We start from the raw sequence: 20,303 nt of genomic DNA, 5'->3' as shown, positions 1-20,303 counted from the left end.
GGAGGAGATATTACATTATAGAGGAGGTGATATTACATTATACAGGAGGCGATATTACATTATAGAGGAGGCGATATTATATTATAGAGGAGGTGATATTATATTATAGAGGAGGTGATATTACATTATAGAGGAGGTGATATTACATTATAGAGGAGGTGATATTACATTATAGAGGAGGTGATATTACATTATAGAGGAGGTGATGTTACATTATAGAGGAGGTGATGTTACATTATAGAGGAGGTGATATTACATTATAGAGGGGGTGATATTACATTATAGAGGAGGGGATATTACATTATAGAGGAGGTGATATTACATTATAGAGGGGGTGATATTACATTATAGAGGGGGTAATATTACATTATAGAGGAGGTGATATTACATTATAGAGGAGGTGATATTACATTATAGAGGAGGTGATATTACATTATAGAGGGGGTGATGTTACATTATAGAGGAGGTGATATTACATTATAGAGGAGGTGATATTACATTATAGAGGAGGTGATATTACATTATAGAGGAGGTGATATTACATTATAGAGGAGGTGATATTACATTATAGAGGAGGTGATATTACATTATAGAGGAGGTGATATTACATTATAGAGGAGGTGATATTACATTATAGAGGAGGTGATATTACATTATAGAGGAGGTGATATTACATTATAGAGGAGGTGATATTACATTATAGAGGGGGTGATATTACATTATAGAGGAGGTGACATTACATTATAGAGGAGGTGATATTACATTATAGAGGAGGTGATATTACATTATAGAGGGGGTGATATTACATTATAGAGGAGGTGATATTACATTATAGAGGAGGTGATATTACATTATAGAGGAGGTGATATTACATTATAGAGGAGGTGATATTACATTATAGAGGAGGTGATATTACATTATAGAGGAGGTGATGTTACATTATAGAGGAGGTGATGTTACATTATAGAGGAGGTGACGTTACATTATAGAGGAGGTGACGTTACATTATAGAGGAGGTGACGTTACATTATAGAGGAGGAGATGTTACATTATAGAGGAGGTGATGTTACATTATAGAGGAGGTGATGTTACATTATAGAGGAGGTGATGTTACATTATAGAGGAGGTGATGTTACATTATAGAGGAGGCGATATTACATTATAGAGGAGGCGATATTACATTATAGAGGAGGCGATATTACATTATAGAGGAGGCGATATTACATTATAGAGGAGGAGGGGATATTACATTATAGAGGAGGTGATATTACATTATAGAGGGGGTGATATTACATTATAGAGGAGGAGATATTACATTATAGAGGAGGTGATGTTACATTATAGAGGAGGAGATATTACATTATAGAGGGGTGATATTACATTATAGAGGAGGAGATATTACATTATAGAGGGTGTGATATTACATTATAGAGGAGGCGATATTACATTATAGAGGGGGTGACATTACATTATAGAGGAGGTGATATTACATTATAGAGGGGGTGATATTACATTATAGAGGAGGCGATATTACATTATAGAGGGGGTGATATTACATTATAGAGGAGGCGATATTACATTATAGAGGAGGAGGGGATATTACATTATAGAGGAGGTGATATTACATTATAGAGGGGGTGATATTACATTATAGAGGAGGAGATATTACATTATAGAGGAGGTGATATTACATTATAGAGGAGGAGATATTACATTATAGAGGGGGTGATATTACATTATAGAGGAGGCGATATTACATTATAGAGGAGGAGGGGATATTACATTATAGAGGAGGTGATATTACATTATAGAGGGGGTGATATTACATTATAGAGGGGGTGATATTACATTATAGAGGGGTGATATTACATTATAGAGGAGGTGATATTACATTATAGAGGAGGTGATATTACATTATAGAGGAGGTGATATTACATTATAGAGGAGGTGATATTACATTATAGAGGAGGTGATATTACATTATAGAGGGGGTGATATTACATTATACAGGAGGTGATGTTACATTATAGAGGGGGTGATATTATAGAGGAGGAGGTGATGTTACATTATAGAGGAGGTGATATTACATTATAGAGGAGGTGATATTACATTATAGAGGGGGTGATATTACATTATAGAGGAGGTGATATTACATTATAGAGGGGGTGATATTACATTATACAGGAGGTGATGTTACATTATAGAGGAGGTGATATTACATTATAGAGGGGGTGATATTACATTATAGAGGGGGTGATATTACATTATAGAGGAGGAGATATTACATTATAGAGGAGGAGATATTACATTATAGAGGAGGTGATATTACATTATAGAGGAGGAGATATTACATTATAGAGGAGGTGATGTTACATTATAGAGGAGGAGATATTACATTATAGAGGGGTGATATTACATTATAGAGGAGGAGATATTACATTATAGAGGGGGTGATATTACATTATAGAGGAGGAGATATTACATTATAGAGGAGGTGATGTTACATTATAGAGGAGGAGATATTACATTATAGAGGGGTGATATTACATTATAGAGGAGGTGATATTACATTATAGAGGAGGTGATATTACATTATAGAGGGGGTGATATTACATTATAGAGGGGGGATATTACATTATAGAGGAGGTGATATTACATTATAGAGGGGGTGATATTACATTATAGAGGGGGGATATTACATTATAGAGGGGGGATATTACATTATAGAGGAGGTGATATTACATTATAGAGGGGGTGATATTACATTATAGAGGGGGTGATATTACATTATAGAGGAGGTGACATTACATTATAGAGGAGGTGATATTACATTATAGAGGGGGTGATATTACATTATAGAGGAGGTGATATTACATTATAGAGGGGGTGATATTACATTATAGAGGGGGGATATTACATTATAGAGGGGGGATATTACATTATAGAGGAGGTGATATTATAGAGGAGGTGATATTATAGAGGAGGTGATATTACATTATAGAGGAGGAGATATTACATTATAGAGGGGGTGATATTACATTATAGAGGAGGTGATATTATAGAGGAGGTGATATTATAGAGGAGGTGATATTACATTATAGAGGAGGTGATATTACATTATAGAGGAGGTGATATTACATTATAGAGGAGGTGATATTACATTATAGAGGAGGTGATATTACATTATAGAGGAGGTGATATTACATTATAGAGGGGGTGATATTACATTATAGAGGGGGTGATATTACATTATAGAGGAGGTGATATTACATTATAGAGGAGGTGATATTACATTATAGAGGAGGTGATATTACATTATAGAGGAGGTGATATTACATTATAGAGGAGGTGATATTACATTATAGAGGGGGTGATATTACATTATAGAGGAGGTGATATTACATTATAGAGGGGGTGACATTACATTATAGAGGAGGTGATATTACATTATAGAGGAGGTGATATTATAGAGGGGTGATATTACATTATAGAGGAGGAGATATTACATTATAGAGGAGGTGATATTACATTATAGAGGAGGTGATATTACATTATAGAGGAGGTGATATTACATTATAGAGGAGGAGATATTACATTATAGAGGAGGTGATATTACATTATAGAGGAGGTGATATTACATTATAGAGGAGGTGATATTACATTATAGAGGAGGAGATATTACATTATAGAGGGGGTGATATTACATTATAGAGGAGGTGATATTACATTATAGAGGAGGTGATATTACATTATAGAGGAGGTGATATTACATTATAGAGGAGGTGATATTACATTATAGAGGAGGTGATATTACATTATAGAGGAGGTGATATTACATTATAGAGGAGGTGATATTACATTATACAGGAGGTGATATTACATTATAGAGGAGGTGATATTACATTATAGAGGAGGTGATATTACATTATAGAGGTGGTGATATTACATTATAGAGGAGGTGATATTACATTATAGAGGAGGGGGTGATGTTACATTATAGAGGAGGTGATGTTACATTATAGAGGAGGTGATATTACATTATAGAGGAGGTGATATTACATTATAGAGGAGGTGATATTACATTATAGAGGAGGTGATGTTACATTATAGAGGAGGTGATGTTACATTATAGAGGAGGTGATATTACATTATAGAGGAGGGGATATTACATTATAGAGGAGGTGATATTACATTATAGAGGAGGTGATATTACATTATAGAGGAGGTGATGTTACATTATAGAGGGGGTGATGTTACATTATAGAGGGGGTGATGTTACATTATAGAGGGGGTGATGTTACATTATAGAGGGGGTGATATTACATTTAAATTACAGGTTGTTTTCTTTTAATACACCCTAAGATCCTATTTGCTTTTGCAGCTGCTGCCTGACATTGAGTGCTGCTTAACTTATTTGTAACCAGAATACCCAGGTCTTCTCTTATTCCGTTATTCCCAGGTTTATTCCTTTCAATGTATATTAAATTTCACCTGCCGTGTTTTCGGCCATGCTGCAGCTTATCTAGGTCTTTCTGTGATATTTTATATTCAAGCGGAGTTTTAAGAAGCAGACAGCGTTTTGTAACAACGAAAACGGACACCATGCTATTAATTCCATCCACAAGGTCGTTAATATCTGCGATGCCGGCTGATCAACCCTCATATGGCCGGTTGTGGAGCCCAGGCTGGTATCTGTGGCACCGGCTGATCACCCCTCATATGGCCGGTTGTGGAGCCCAGGCTGGCATCTGTGGCGCCGGCTGATCACCCCTCATATGGCCGGTTGTGGAGCACAGGTTGGTATCTGTGGCACCGGCTGATCACCCCTCATGTGGCCGGTTGTGGAGCACAGGTTGGTATCTATGGCACCGGCTGATTACCCCAGCTGCAGACTATAAGGGTTTCTACACGTGTGGCTGCACTGGACACGATCCATAGTCGGTGGTAGTGATGGGGGCCTTGCCAGTGATCGCCTCTAACCACTCACATGTGTAACAAGAGCGACCCCCGCAGACACAAACACTGGAGAAGCTCAGATCAAAAAGAAACTACTAGAGCAGCATCTCCACTGACATCAATCCTACGGGGTATTTAATACAGAGGACGCCCCTCTCACCTTCTGCAGCTTGCCCTCCTTGTAAGCCTTCTGCTCCTTTATAACGTCCGGCAGGTACTTGGAACAATATAAAGCTACTTCTTCACCTAAAACAAAGACGACACGTGAGAACAAGTCAGGGCAGACGGGTAAAAAATAACTAATGCACCCAGACCCGACAGCGCCCCCGTTCAACCAGTCATACAACTACCCCTCGGTTACAACAGGTTTCCAGACAAATCCAGAGCTGCACTCACAAAACTAAAGAATCCGTAACTACTGCACCTCCTAATCACTCACATGACGCATTGAAAGGTCGTCACTATTATAATCATTGTGACGGATCATCTATGGAGTTGGTTGGCACCATGAATCAAGTATCGACTGTCTAGAGGCCTTGCACCCTCAGACCATTCAATATCCTGAGCCCATGTAATACAATACTAAACTGTGCGGCCGCAGTGATGTCATACATGATATTCGTGATCACTGTGATGTGATCACTATCTGCTCAGTATGGGCCGGACATGTCGGGGGACGTCATATCTCTGGTAATATTTATCTAGGAGGGTCACATATAACATCTATCTCCTCAGTATGTGCCGGACATGTCGGAGGACGTCGTATCTCTGGTAATATTTATCTAGGAGGGTCACATATAACATCTATCTCCTCAGTATGTGCCGGACATGTCGGGGGACGTCGTATCTCTGGTGATATTTATCTAGGAGGGTCACATATAACATCTATCTCCTCAGTATGTGCCGGACATGTCGGAGGACGTCGTATCTCTGGTAATATTTATCTAGGAGGGTCACATATAACATCTATCTCCTCAGTATGTGCCGGACATGTCGGGGGACGTCGTATCTCTGGTAATATTTATCTAGGAGGGTCACATATAACATCTATCTCCTCAGTATGTGCCGGACATGTCGGGGGACGTCGTACCTCTGGTAATATTTATCTAGGACGGTCACATATAACATCTATCTCCTCAGTATGTGCCGGACATGTCGGAGGACGTCGTATCTCTGGTAATATTTATCTAGGAGGGTCACATATAACATCCATCTCCTCAGTATGTGCCGGACATGTCGGGGGACGTCGTATCTCTGGTAATATTTATCTAGGACGGTCACATATAACATCTATCTCCTCAGTATGTGCCGGACATGTCGGGGGACGTCGTATCTCTGGTAATATTTATCTAGGACGGTCACATATAACATCTATCTCCTCAGTATGTGCCGGACATGTCGGAGGACGGCGTATCTCTGGTAATATTTATCTAGGAGGGTCACATATAACATCTATCTCCTCAGTATGTGCCGGACATGTCGGGGGACGTCGTATCTCTGGTAATATTTATCTAGGAGGGTCACATATAACATCCATCTCCTCAGTATGTGCCGGACATGTCGGAGGACGTCGTATCTCTGGTAATATTTATCTAGGAGGGTCACATATAACATCCATCTCCTCAGTATGTGCCGGACATGTCGGAGGACGTCGTATCTCTGGTAATATTTATCTAGGAGGGTCACATATAACATCTATCTCCTCAGTATGTGCCGGACATGTCGGGGGACGTCGTATCTCTGGTGATATTTATCTAGGAGGGTCACATATAACATCTATCTCCTCAGTATGTGCCGGACATGTCGGGGGACGTCGTATCTCTGGTGATATTTATCTAGGAGGGTCACATATAACATCTATCTCCTCAGTATGTGCCGGACATGTCGGGGGACGGCGTATCTCTGGTAATATTTATCTAGGAGGGTCACATATAACATCTATCTCCTCAGTATGTGCCGGACATGTCGGGGGACGTCGTATCTCTGGTAATATTTATCTAGGAGGGTCACATATAACATCTATCTCCTCAGTATGTGCCGGACATGTCGGAGGACGTCGTATCTCTGGTAATATTTATCTAGGAGGGTCACATATAACATCTATCTCCTCAGTATGTGCCGGACATGTCGGGGGACGTCGTATCTCTGGTGATATTTATCTAGGACGGTCACATATAACATCTATCTCCTCAGTATGTGCCGGACATGTCGGGGGACGTCGTATCTCTGGTGATATTTATCTAGGAGGGTCACATATAACATCTATCTCCTCAGTATGTGCCGGACATGTCGGGGGACGTCGTATCTCTGGTGATATTTATCTAGGAGGGTCACATATAACATCTATCTCCTCAGTATGTGCCGGACATGTCGGAGGACGTCGTATCTCTGGTAATATTTATCTAGGAGGGTCACATATAACATCTATCTCCTCAGTATGTGCCGGACATGTCGGAGGACGTGGTATCTCTGGTAATATTTATCTAGGAGGGTCACATATAACATCTATCTCCTCAGTATGTGCCGGACATGTCGGGGGACGTGGTATCTCTGGTGATATTTATCTAGGAGGGTCACATATAACATCTATCTCCTCAGTATGTGCCGGACATGTCGGAGGACGTCGTATCTCTGGTAATATTTATCTAGGAGGGTCACATATAACATCTATCTCCTCAGTATGTGCCGGACATGTCGGGGGACGTCGTATCTCTGGTAATATTTATCTAGGAGGGTCACATATAACATCTATCTCCTCAGTATGTGCCGGACATGTCGGAGGACGTCGTATCTCTGGTAATATTTATCTAGGAGGGTCACATATAACATCTATCTCCTCAGTATGTGCCGGACATGTCGGGGGACGTCGTATCTCTGGTGATATTTATCTAGGAGGGTCACATATAACATCTATCTCCTCAGTATGTGCCGGACATGTCGGGGGACGTCGTATCTCTGGTGATATTTATCTAGGAGGGTCACATATAACATCTATCTCCTCAGTATGTGCCGGACATGTCGGGGGACGTCGTATCTCTGGTAATATTTATCTAGGAGGGTCACATATAACATCTATCTCCTCAGTATGTGCCGGACATGTCGGGGGACGGCGTATCTCTGGTAATATTTATCTAGGAGGGTCACATATAACATCTATCTCCTCAGTATGTGCCGGACATGTCGGGGGACGGCGTATCTCTGGTAATATTTATCTAGGAGGGTCACAGATAACATCTATCTCCTCAGTATGTGCCGGACATGTCGGGGGACGTCGTATCTCTGGTAATATTTATCTAGGAGGGTCACATATAACATCTATCTCCTCAGTATGTGCCGGACATGTCGGAGGACGTCGTATCTCTGGTAATATTTATCTAGGAGGGTCACATATAACATCCATCTCCTCAGTATGTGCCGGACATGTCGGGGGACGTCGTATCTCTGGTAATATTTATCTAGGAGGGTCACATATAACATCTCCTCAGTATGTGCCGGACATGTCGGGGGACGTCGTATCTCTGGTGATATTTATCTAGGAGGGTCACATATAACATCTATCTCCTCAGTATGTGCCGGACATGTCGGAGGACGTGGTATCTCTGGTAATATTTATCTAGGAGGGTCACATATAACATCTATCTCCTCAGTATGTGCCGGACATGTCGGAGGACGTGGTATCTCTGGTAATATTTATCTAGGAGGGTCACATATAACATCTATCTCCTCAGTATGTGCCGGACATGTCGGGGGACGTCGTATCTCTGGTAATATTTATCTAGGACGGTCACATATAACATCTATCTCCTCAGTATGTGCCGGACATGTCGGGGGAAGTCGTATCTCTGGTGATATTTATCTAGGAGGGTCACATATAACATCCATCTCCTCAGTATGTGCCGGACATGTCGGGGGACGTCGTATCTCTGGTAATATTTATCTAGGAGGGTCACATATAACATCCATCTCCTCAGTATGTGCCGGACATGTCGGAGGACGTCGTATCTCTGGTAATATTTATCTAGGAGGGTCACATATAACATCCATCTCCTCAGTATGTGCCGGACATGTCGGGGGACATCGTATCTCTGGTAATATTTATCTAGGAGGGTCACATATAACATCTATCTCCTCAGTATGTGCCGGACATGTCGGGGGACGTCGTATCTCTGGTAATATTTATCTAGGAGGGTCACATATAACATCTATCTCCTCAGTATGTGCCGGACATGTCGGGGGACGTCGTATCTCTGGTAATATTTATCTAGGAGGGTCACATATAACATCTATCTCCTCAGTATGTGCCGGACATGTCGGGGGACGTCGTATCTCTGGTAATATTTATCTAGGAGGGTCACATATAACATCTATCTCCTCAGTATGTGCCGGACATGTCGGGGGACGTCGTATCTCTGGTGATATTTATCTAGGAGGGTCACATATAACATCTATCTCCTCAGTATGTGCCGGACATGTCGGAGGACGTCGTATCTCTGGTAATATTTATCTAGGAGGGTCACATATAACATCCATCTCCTCAGTATGTGCCGGACATGTCGGAGGACGTCGTATCTCTGGTGATATTTATCTAGGAGGGTCACATATAACATCCATCTCCTCAGTATGTGCCGGACATGTCGGAGGACGTCGTATCTCTGGTAATATTTATCTAGGAGGGTCACATATAACATCCATCTCCTCAGTATGTGCCGGACATGTCGGGGGACGTCGTATCTCTGGTGATATTTATCTAGGAGGGTCACATATAACATCTATCTCCTCAGTATGTGCCGGACATGTCGGAGGACGTCGTATCTCTGGTAATATTTATCTAGGAGGGTCACATATAACATCTATCTCCTCAGTATGTGCCGGACATGTCGGGGGACTTCGTATCTCTGGTAATATTTATCTAGGAGGGTCACATATAACATCTATCTCCTCAGTATGTGCCGGACATGTCGGGGGACTTCGTATCTCTGGTAATATTTATCTAGGACGGTCACATATAACATCTATCTCCTCAGTATGTGCCGGACATGTCGGGGGACTTCGTATCTCTGGTAATATTTATCTAGGAGGGTCACATATAACATCCATCTCCTCAGTATGTGCCGGACATGTCGGGGGACGTCGTATCTCTGGTAATATTTATCTAGGAGGGTCACATATAACATCTATCTCCTCAGTATGTGCCGGACATGTCGGGGGACGTCGTATCTCTGGTAATATTTATCTAGGAGGGTCACATATAACATCTATCTCCTCAGTATGTGCCGGACATGTCGGGGGACGTCGTATCTCTGGTAATATTTATCTAGGAGGGTCACATATAACATCTATCTCCTCAGTATGTGCCGGACATGTCGGGGGACGTCGTATCTCTGGTAATATTTATCTAGGAGGGTCACATATAACATCTATCTCCTCAGTATGTGCCGGACATGTCGGAGGACGTCGTATCTCTGGTAATATTTATCTAGGAGGGTCACATATAACATCTATCTCCTCAGTATGTGCCGGACATGTCGGGGGACGTCGTATCTCTGGTGATATTTATCAAGGAGGGTCACATATAACATCTATCTCCTCAGTATGTGCCGGACATGTCGGGGGACCTCGTATCTCTGGTGATATTTATCTAGGAGGGTCACATATAACATCTATCTCCTCAGTATGTGCCGGACATGTCGGGGGGACGTCGTATCTCTGGTAATATTTATCTAGGAGGGTCACATATAACATCTATCTCCTCAGTATGTGCCGGACATGTCGGAGGACGTCGTATCTCTGGTAATATTTATCTAGGAGGGTCACATATAACATCTATCTCCTCAGTATGTGCCGGACATGTCGGGGGACGTCGTATCTCTGGTAATATTTATCTAGGAGGGTCACATATAACATCTATCTCCTCAGTATGTGCCGGACATGTCGGGGGACGTCGTATCTCTGGTAATATTTATCTAGGAGGGTCACATATAACATCTATCTCCTCAGTATGTGCCGGACATGTCGGAGGACGTCGTATCTCTGGTGATATTTATCTAGGAGGGTCACATATAACATCTATCTCCTCAGTATTTGCCGGACATGTCGGGGGACGTCGTATCTCTGGTAATATTTATCTAGGACGGTCACATATAACATCTATCTCCTCAGTATTTGCCGGACATGTCGGGGGACGTCGTATCTCTGGTAATATTTATCTAGGAGGGTCACATATAACATCTATCTCCTCAGTACGTGCCGGACATGTCGGAGGACGTCGTATCTCTGGTAATATTTATCTAGGAGGGTCACATATAACATCTATCTCCTCAGTATGTGCCGGACATGTCGGAGGACGTCGTATCTCTGGTAATATTTATCTAGGAGGGTCACATATAACATCTATCTCCTCAGTATGTGCCGGACATGTCAGAGGACGTCGTATCTCTGGTAATATTTATCTAGGACGGTCACATATAACATCTATCTCCTCAGTATGTGCCGGACATGTCGGAGGACGTCGTATCTCTGGTGATATTTATCTAGGAGGGTCACATATAACATCTATCTCCTCAGTATGTGCCGGACATGTCGGAGGACGTCGTATCTCTGGTAATATTTATCTAGGAGGGTCACATATAACATGTATCTCCTCAGTATGTGCCGGACATGTCGGGGGACGTCGTATCTCTGGTAATATTTATCTAGGAGGGTCACATATAACATCTATCTCCTCAGTATGTGCCGGACATGTCGGAGGACGTCGTATCTCTGGTAATATTTATCTAGGAGGGTCACAGATAACATCTATCTCCTCAGTATGTGCCGGACATGTCGGAGGACGTCGTATCTCTGGTAATATTTATCTAGGAGGGTCACATATAACATCTATCTCCTCAGTATGTGCCGGACATGTCGGAGGACGTCGTATCTCTGGTGATATTTATCTAGGAGGGTCACATATAACATCTATCTCCTCAGTATGTGCCGGACATGTCGGAGGACGTCGTATCTCTGGTAATATTTATCTAGGAGGGTCACATATAACATCTATCTCCTCAGTATGTGCCGGACATGTCGGGGACGTCGTATCTCTGGTAATATTTATCTAGGAGGGTCACATATAACATCTATCTCCTCAGTATGTGCCGGACATGTCGGGGGGACGTCGTATCTCTGGTAATATTTATCTAGGAGGGTCACATATAACATCTATCTCCTCAGTATGTGCCGGACATGTCGGAGGACGTCGTATCTCTGGTAATATTTATCTAGGAGGGTCACATATAACATCTATCTCCTCAGTATGTGCCGGACATGTCGGGGGACCTCGTATCTCTGGTAATATTTATCTAGGAGGGTCACATATAACATCCATCTCCTCAGTATGTGCCGGACATGTCGGAGGACGTGGTATCTCTGGTAATATTTATCTAGGAGGGTCACATATAACATCTATCTCCTCAGTATGTGCCGGACATGTCGGAGGACGTCGTATCTCTGGTAATATTTATCTAGGAGGGTCACATATAACATCTATCTCCTCAGTATGTGCCGGACATGTCGGAGGACGTCGTATCTCTGGTAATATTTATCTAGGAGGGTCACGTATAACATCTATCTCCTCAGTATGTGCCGGACATGTCGGGGGACGGCGTATCTCTGGTAATATTTATCTAGGAGGGTCACATATAACATCTATCTCCTCAGTATGTGCCGGGCATGTCGGAGGACGTCGTATCTCTGGTAATATTTATCTAGGAGGGTCACATATAACATCTATCTCCTCAGTATGTGCCGGACATGTCGGAGGACGTCGTATCTCTGGTAATATTTATCTAGGAGGGTCACATATAACATCTATCTCCTCAGTATGTGCCGGACATGTCGGAGGACGTCGTATCTCTGGTAATATTTATCTAGGAGGGTCACATATAACATCTATCTCCTCAGTATGTGCCGGACATGTCGGGGGACGTCGTATCTCTGGTAATATTTATCTAGGAGGGTCACATATAACATCTATCTCCTCAGTATGTGCCGGACATGTCGGAGGACGTCGTATCTCTGGTAATATTTATCTAGGAGGGTCACATATAACATCTATCTCCTCAGTATGTGCCGGACATGTCGGGGGACGTCGTATCTCTGGTGATATTTATCTAGGAGGGTCACATATAACATCTATCTCCTCAGTATGTGCCGGACATGTCGGAGGACGTCGTATCTCTGGTAATATTTATCTAGGAGGGTCACATATAACATCTATCTCCTCAGTATGTGCCGGACATGTCGGGGGACGTCGTATCTCTGGTGATATTTATCTAGGACGGTCACATATAACATCTATCTCCTCAGTATGTGCCGGACATGTCGGAGGACGTCGTATCTCTGGTGATATTTATCTAGGAGGGTCACATATAACATCTATCTCCTCAGTATGTGCCGGACATGTCGGGGGACGTCGTATCTCTGGTAATATTTATCTAGGAGGGTCACATATAACATCTCCTCAGTATGTGCCGGACATGTCGGGGGACGTCGTATCTCTGGTAATATTTATCTAGGAGGGTCACATATAACATCTATCTCCTCAGTATGTGCCGGACATGTCGGAGGACGTCGTATCTCTGGTAATATTTATCTAGGAGGGTCACATATAACATCTATCTCCTCAGTATGTGCCGGACATGTCGGAGGACGTCGTATCTCTGGTGATATTTATCTAGGAGGGTCACATATAACATCTATCTCCTCAGTATGTGCCGGACATGTCGGGGGACGTCGTATCTCTGGTGATATTTATCTAGGAGGGTCACATATAACATCTATCTCCTCAGTATGTGCCGGACATGTCGGGGGACGTCGTATCTCTGGTAATATTTATCTAGGAGGGTCACATATAACATCTATCTCCTCAGTATGTGCCGGACATGTCGGGGGACGTCGTATCTCTGGTATTATTTATCTAGGAGGGTCACATATAACATCTATCTCCTCAGTATGTGCCGGACATGTCGGGGGACGTCGTATCTCTGGTAATATTTATCTAGGAGGGTCACATATAACATCCATCTCCTCAGTATGTGCCGGACATGTCGGAGGACGTCGTATCTCTGGTGATATTTATCTAGGAGGGTCACATATAACATCTATCTCCTCAGTATGTGCCGGACATGTCGGGGGACGTCGTATCTCTGGTGATATTTATCTAGGAGGGTCACATATAACATCTATCTCCTCAGTATGTGCCGGACATGTCGGAGGACGTCGTATCTCTGGTGATATTTATCTAGGAGGGTCACATATAACATCTATCTCCTCAGTATGTGCCGGGCATGTCGGGGGACGTCGTATCTCTGGTGATATTTATCTAGGAGGGTCACATATAACATCCATCTCCTCAGTATGTGCCGGACATGTCGGAGGACGTCGTATCTCTGGTGATATTTATCTAGGAGGGTCACATATAACATCTATCTCCTCGGTATGTGCCGGACATGTCGGGGGACGTCGTATCTCTGGTAATATTTATCTAGGAGGGTCACATATAACATCTATCTCCTCAGTATGTGCCGGACATGTCGGAGGACGTCGTATCTCTGGTAATATTTATCTAGGAGGGTCACATAACATCTATCTCCTCAGTATGTGCCGGACATGTCGGGGGACGTCGTATCTCTGGTAATATTTATCTAGGAGGGTCACATATAACATCTATCTCCTCAGTATGTGCCGGACATGTCGGAGGACGTCGTATCTCTGGTAATATTTATCTAGGAGGGTCACATATAACATCTATCTCCTCAGTATGTGCCGGACATGTCGGGGGACTTCGTATCTCTGGTAATATTTATCTAGGAGGGTCACATATAACATCTATCTCCTCAGTATGTGCCGGACATGTCGGAGGACGTCGTATCTCTGGTAATATTTATCTAGGAGGGTCACATATAACATCCATCTCCTCAGTATGTGCCGGACATGTCGGAGGACGTCGTATCTCTGGTAATATTTATCTAGGAGGGTCACATAACATCTATCTCCTCAGTATGTGCCGGACATGTCGGGGGACGTCGTATCTCTGGTAATATTTATCTAGGAGGGTCACATATAACATCTATCTCCTCAGTATGTGCCGGACATGTCGGAGGACGTCGTATCTCTGGTAATATTTATCTAGGAGGGTCACATATAACATCTATCTCCTCAGTATGTGCCGGGCATGTCGGGGGACGTCGTATCTCTGGTAATATTTATCTAGGAGGGTCACATATAACATCTATCTCCTCAGTATGTGCCGGACATGTCGGAGGACGTCGTATCTCTGGTAATATTTATCTAGGAGGATCACATATAACATCTATCTCCTCAGTATGTGCCGGACATGTCGGAGGACGTCGTATCTCTGGTAATATTTATCTAGGAGGGTCACATATAACATCTATCTCCTCAGTATGTGCCGGACATGTCGGGGGACGTCGTATCTCTGGTAATATTTATCTAGGAGGGTCACATATAACATCTATCTCCTCAGTATGTGCCGGACATGTCGGGGGACGTCGTATCTCTGGTAATATTTATCTAGGAGGGTCACATATAACATCTATCTCCTCAGTATGTGCCGGACATGTCGGAGGACGTCGTATCTCTGGTGATATTTATCTAGGACGGTCACATATAACATCTATCTCCTCAGTATGTGCCGGACATGTCGGAGGACGTCGTATCTCTGGTGATATTTATCTAGGAGGGTCACATATAACATCTATCTCCTCAGTATGTGCCGGACATGTCGGGGGACGTCGTATCTCTGGTAATATTTATCTAGGAGGGTCACATATAACAACTATCTCCTCAGTATGTGCCGGACATGTCGGAGGACGTCGTATCTCTGGTAATATTTATCTAGGAGGGTCACATATAACATCCATCTCCTCAGTATGTGCCGGACATGTCGGGGGACGTCGTATCTCTGGTGATATTTATCTAGGAGGGTCACATATAACATCTATCTCCTCAGTATGTGCCGGACATGTCGGGGGACGTCGTATCTCTGGTAATATTTATCTAGGAGGGTCACATATAACATCTATCTCCTCAGTATGTGCCGGACATGTCGGAGGACGTCGTATCTCTGGTAATATTTATCTAGGAGGGTCACATATAACATCTATCTCCTCAGTATGTGCCGGACATGTCGGGGGACGTCGTATCTCTGGTGATATTTATCTAGGAGGGTCACATATAACATCTATCTCCTCAGTATGTGCCGGACATGTCGGAGGACGTCGTATCTCTGGTAATATTTATCTAGGAGGGTCACATATAACATCTCCTCAGTATGTGCCGGACATGTCGGGGGACGTCGTATCTCTGGTAATATTTATCTAGGAGGGTCACATATAACATCTATCTCCTCAGTATGTGCCGGACATGTCGGGGGACGTCGTATCTCTGGTGATATTTATCTAGGAGGGTCACATATAACATCTATCTCCTCAGTATGTGCCGGACATGTCGGAGGACGTCGTATCTCTGGTGATATTTATCTAGGAGGGTCACATATAACATCTATCTCCTCAGTATGTGCCGGACATGTCGGGGGACGTCGTATCTCTGGTGATATTTATCTAGGAGGGTCACATATAACATCTATCTCCTCAGTATGTGCCGGACATGTCGGGGGACGTCGTATCTCTGGTAATATTTATCTAGGAGGGTCACATATAACATCTATCTCCTCAGTATGTGCCGGACATGTCGGGGGACGTCGTATCTCTGGTAATATTTATCTAGGAGGGTCACATATAACATCTATCTCCTCAGTATGTGCCGGACATGTCTGAGGACGTCGTATCTCTGGTGATATTTATCTAGGAGGGTCACGTATAACATCTTTATCTATCGGGGCTCCTATTGGACAGTCCCTAGAATGGTTTACATTAGAGGGGTCCCCGATGCTGCCGGTTTATGTTACATTCGCATCTTATCACATTAGGATGGGGCTTGTACTCACCTCCATGACCGTCATACACCGAGAACATGGCCGTCTCACCGTCCAGCTCAGGGAGGCAGTTATGGGCGTCCTGGAGGAGAGAAATGGCAAATTACCGAGGAGAAGACTCAGAAGCCATCACCCCCACCGGAACCAGAGGAGCATTATCATAGAAGGTGCGAAGAGGTATTGTTATTGGGTGCAGTGATGAGGTGTAGTTATGGGGTGCAGTGATGAGGTATAGTTATGGGGTGCAGGGATGAGGTATAGTTATGGGGTGCAGGGATAAGGTATAGTTATGGGGTGCAGGGATAAGGTATAGTTATGGGGTGCAGTGGTGCTATATAGTTATGGGGAGCAGTGATGAGGTATAGTTATGGGGTGCAGTGATGAGGTATAGTTATGGGGTGCAGTGATGCGGTATAGTTATGGGGTGCAGGGATGAGGTATAGTTATGGGGTGCAGGGATGAGGTATAGTTATGGGGTGCAGGGATAAGGTATAGTTATGGGGTGCAGGGATAAGGTATAGTTATGGGGTGCAGTGGTGCTATATAGTTATGGGGAGCAGTGATGAGGTATAGTTATGGGGTGCAGTGATGAGGTATAGTTATGGGGTGCAGTGATGCGGTATAGTTATGGGGTGCAGGGATGAGGTATAGTTATGGGGTGCAGGGATGAGGTATAGTTATGGGGTGCAGGGATAAGGTATAGTTATGGGGTGCAGGGATAAGGTATAGTTATGGGGTGCAGTGATGAGGTATAGTTATGGGGTGCAGTGATGCGGTATAGTTATGGGGTGCAGGGATGAGGTATAGTTATGGGGTGCAGTGATGAGGTATAGTTACGGGGAGCAGTGATGAGGTATAGTTACGGGGAGCAGTGATGAGGTATAGTTACGGGGAGCAGTGATGAGGTATAGTTACGGGGAGCAGTGATGAGGTGTAGTTATGGGGTGCAGTGGTGAGGTATAGTTACGGGGTGCAGTGATGAGGTATAGTTATGAGGTGCAGTGGTGAGGTATAGTTATGGGGTGCAGTGATGAGGTATAGTTATGGGGTGCAGTGATGAGGTGTAGTTATGGGGTGCAGTGGTGAGGTATAGTTATGGGGTGCAGGGATGAGGTATAGTTATGGGGTGCAGTGATGAGGTATAGTTATGGGGTGCAGGGATGAGGTATAGTTATGGGGTGCAGTGATGAGGTATAGCTACGGGGTGCAGTGATGAGGTATAGCTACGGGGTGCAGTGATGAGGTATAGCTACGGGGTGCAGTGATGAGGTATAGCTACGGGGTGCAGTGATGAGGTATAGCTACGGGGTGCAGTGATGAGGTATAGCTACGGGGTGCAGTGATGAGGTATAGCTACGGGGTGCAGTGATGAGGTATAGCTACGGGGTGCAGGGATGAGGTATAGCTACGGGGTGCAGGGATGAGGTATAGCTACGGGGTGCAGGGATGAGGTATAGCTACGGGGTGCAGGGATGAGGTATAGCTACGGGGTGCAGGGATGAGGTATAGCTACGGGGTGCAGTGATGAGGTATAGCTATGGGGTGCAGTGATGAGGTATAGCTATGGGGTGCAGTGATGAGGTATAGTTATGGGGTGCAGGGATGAGGTATAGTTATGGGGAGCAGTGATGAGGTATAGCTATGGGGTGCAGTGATGAGGTATAGTTATGGGGAGCAGGGATGAGGTATAGTTATGGGGTGCAGTGATGAGGGGGAGGTATAGTTATGGGGTGCAGTGGTGAGGTATAGCTATGGGGTGCAGTGGTGAGGTATAGCTATGGGGTGCAGTGATGAGGTATAGCTATGGGGTGCAGTGATGCGGTATAGTTATGGGGAGCAGTGATGAGGTATTGTTATGGGGTGCAGTGATGAGGTATAGTTATGGGGTGCAGGGATGAGGTGTAGTTATGGGGTGCAGTGGTGAGGTATAGCTATGGGGTGCAGTGATGAGGTATAGCTATGGGGTGCAGTGATGAGGTATAGCTATGGGGTGCAGGGATGAGGTATAGCTATGGGGTGCAGGGATGAGGTATAGTTATGGGGTGCAGGGATGAGGGGGAGGTATAGTTATGGGGTGCAGGGATGAGGGGGAGGTATAGTTATGGGGTGCAGGGATGAGGTATAGTTATGGGGTGCAGGGATGAGGGGGAGGTATAGTTATGGGGTGCAGGGATGAGGGGGAGGTATAGTTATGGGGTGCAGGGATGAGGGGGAGGTATAGTTATGGGGTGCAGGGATGAGGGGGAGGTATAGTTATGGGGTGCAGGGATGAGGTATAGTTATGGGGTGCAGGGATGAGGTATAGTTATGGGGTGCAGGGATGAGGTATAGTTATGGGGTGCAGTGATGAGGTATAGTTATGGGGTGCAGTGATGAGGTATAGTTATGGGGAGCAGTGATGAGGTATAGTTATGGGGTGCAGGGATGAGGTATAGTTATGGGGTGCAGGGATGAGGTATAGTTATGGGGTGCAGGGATGAGGTATAGTTACGGGGTGCAGGGATGAGGTATAGTTACGGGGTGCAGGGATGAGGTATAGTTACGGGGAGCAGTGATGAGGTATAGTTATGGGGAGCAGTGATGAGGTATAGTTATGGGGTGCAGGGATGAGGGGTGCAGGGATGAGGTATAGTTATGGGGTGCAGGGATGAAGGGTGCAGGGATGAGGTATAGTTATGGGGTGCAGGGATGAGGTATAGTTATGGGGTGCAGGGATGAAGGGTGCAGGGATGAGGTATAGTTATGGGGTGCAGGGATGAGGTATAGTTATGGGGTGCAGGGATGAGGGGTGCAGGGATGAGGTATAGTTATGGGGTGCAGGGATGAGGTATAGTTATGGGGAGCAGGGATGAGGGGTGCAGGGATGAGGTATAGTTGTGGGGTGCAGGGATGAGGGGGAGGTATAGTTATGGGGTGCAGGGATGAGGTATAGTTATGGGGAGCAGTGATGAGGTATAGTTATGGGGTGCAGGGATGAGGGGTGCAGGGATGAGGTATAGTTATGGGGTGCAGGGATGAGGTATAGTTACGGGGTGCAGGGATGAGGTATAGTTACGGGGTGCAGGGATGAGGTATAGTTACGGGGTGCAGGGATGAGGTATAGTTATGGGGAGCAGTGGTGAGGTATAGTTATGGGGAGCAGGGATGCGGTATAGTTATGGGGAGCAGTGATGCGGTATAGTTACGGGGTGCAGTGATGAGGTATAGTTACGGGGTGCAGTGATGAGGTATAGTTACGGGGTGCAGTGATGAGGTATAGTCACGGGGTGCAGTGATGAGGTATAGTTACGGGGTGCAGTGGTGCTATATAGTTATGGGGTGCAGGGATGAGGTATAGTTATGGGGTGCAGTG

At 44.3% G+C, this 20,303-nt stretch overlaps 1 protein-coding gene across 1 annotated transcript in view; it reads right to left on the bottom strand.

Annotated features, from left to right (window-relative positions):
* PPM1G (protein phosphatase, Mg2+/Mn2+ dependent 1G) overlaps nt 1–20,303 on the bottom strand; it is a 40,409-nt gene that overhangs the window by 10,686 nt on the left and 9,420 nt on the right. The window contains exons 2-3 of the mRNA XM_075848980.1: nt 16,964–17,033; nt 5,117–5,202 (exon numbers count right to left, since the gene is read on the bottom strand). Coding sequence (XP_075705095.1) covers nt 5,117–5,202; nt 16,964–17,033 — 156 coding nt within the window. The remainder of the gene's footprint in view (nt 1–5,116; nt 5,203–16,963; nt 17,034–20,303) is intronic.

Source organism: Rhinoderma darwinii, unplaced genomic scaffold, assembly GCF_050947455.1.
Source record: "Rhinoderma darwinii isolate aRhiDar2 unplaced genomic scaffold, aRhiDar2.hap1 Scaffold_600, whole genome shotgun sequence".
In the NCBI taxonomy this organism is placed as follows: domain Eukaryota; kingdom Metazoa; phylum Chordata; class Amphibia; order Anura; family Rhinodermatidae; genus Rhinoderma; species Rhinoderma darwinii.
This window is presented reverse-complemented; position numbering and strand designations above follow the sequence as displayed.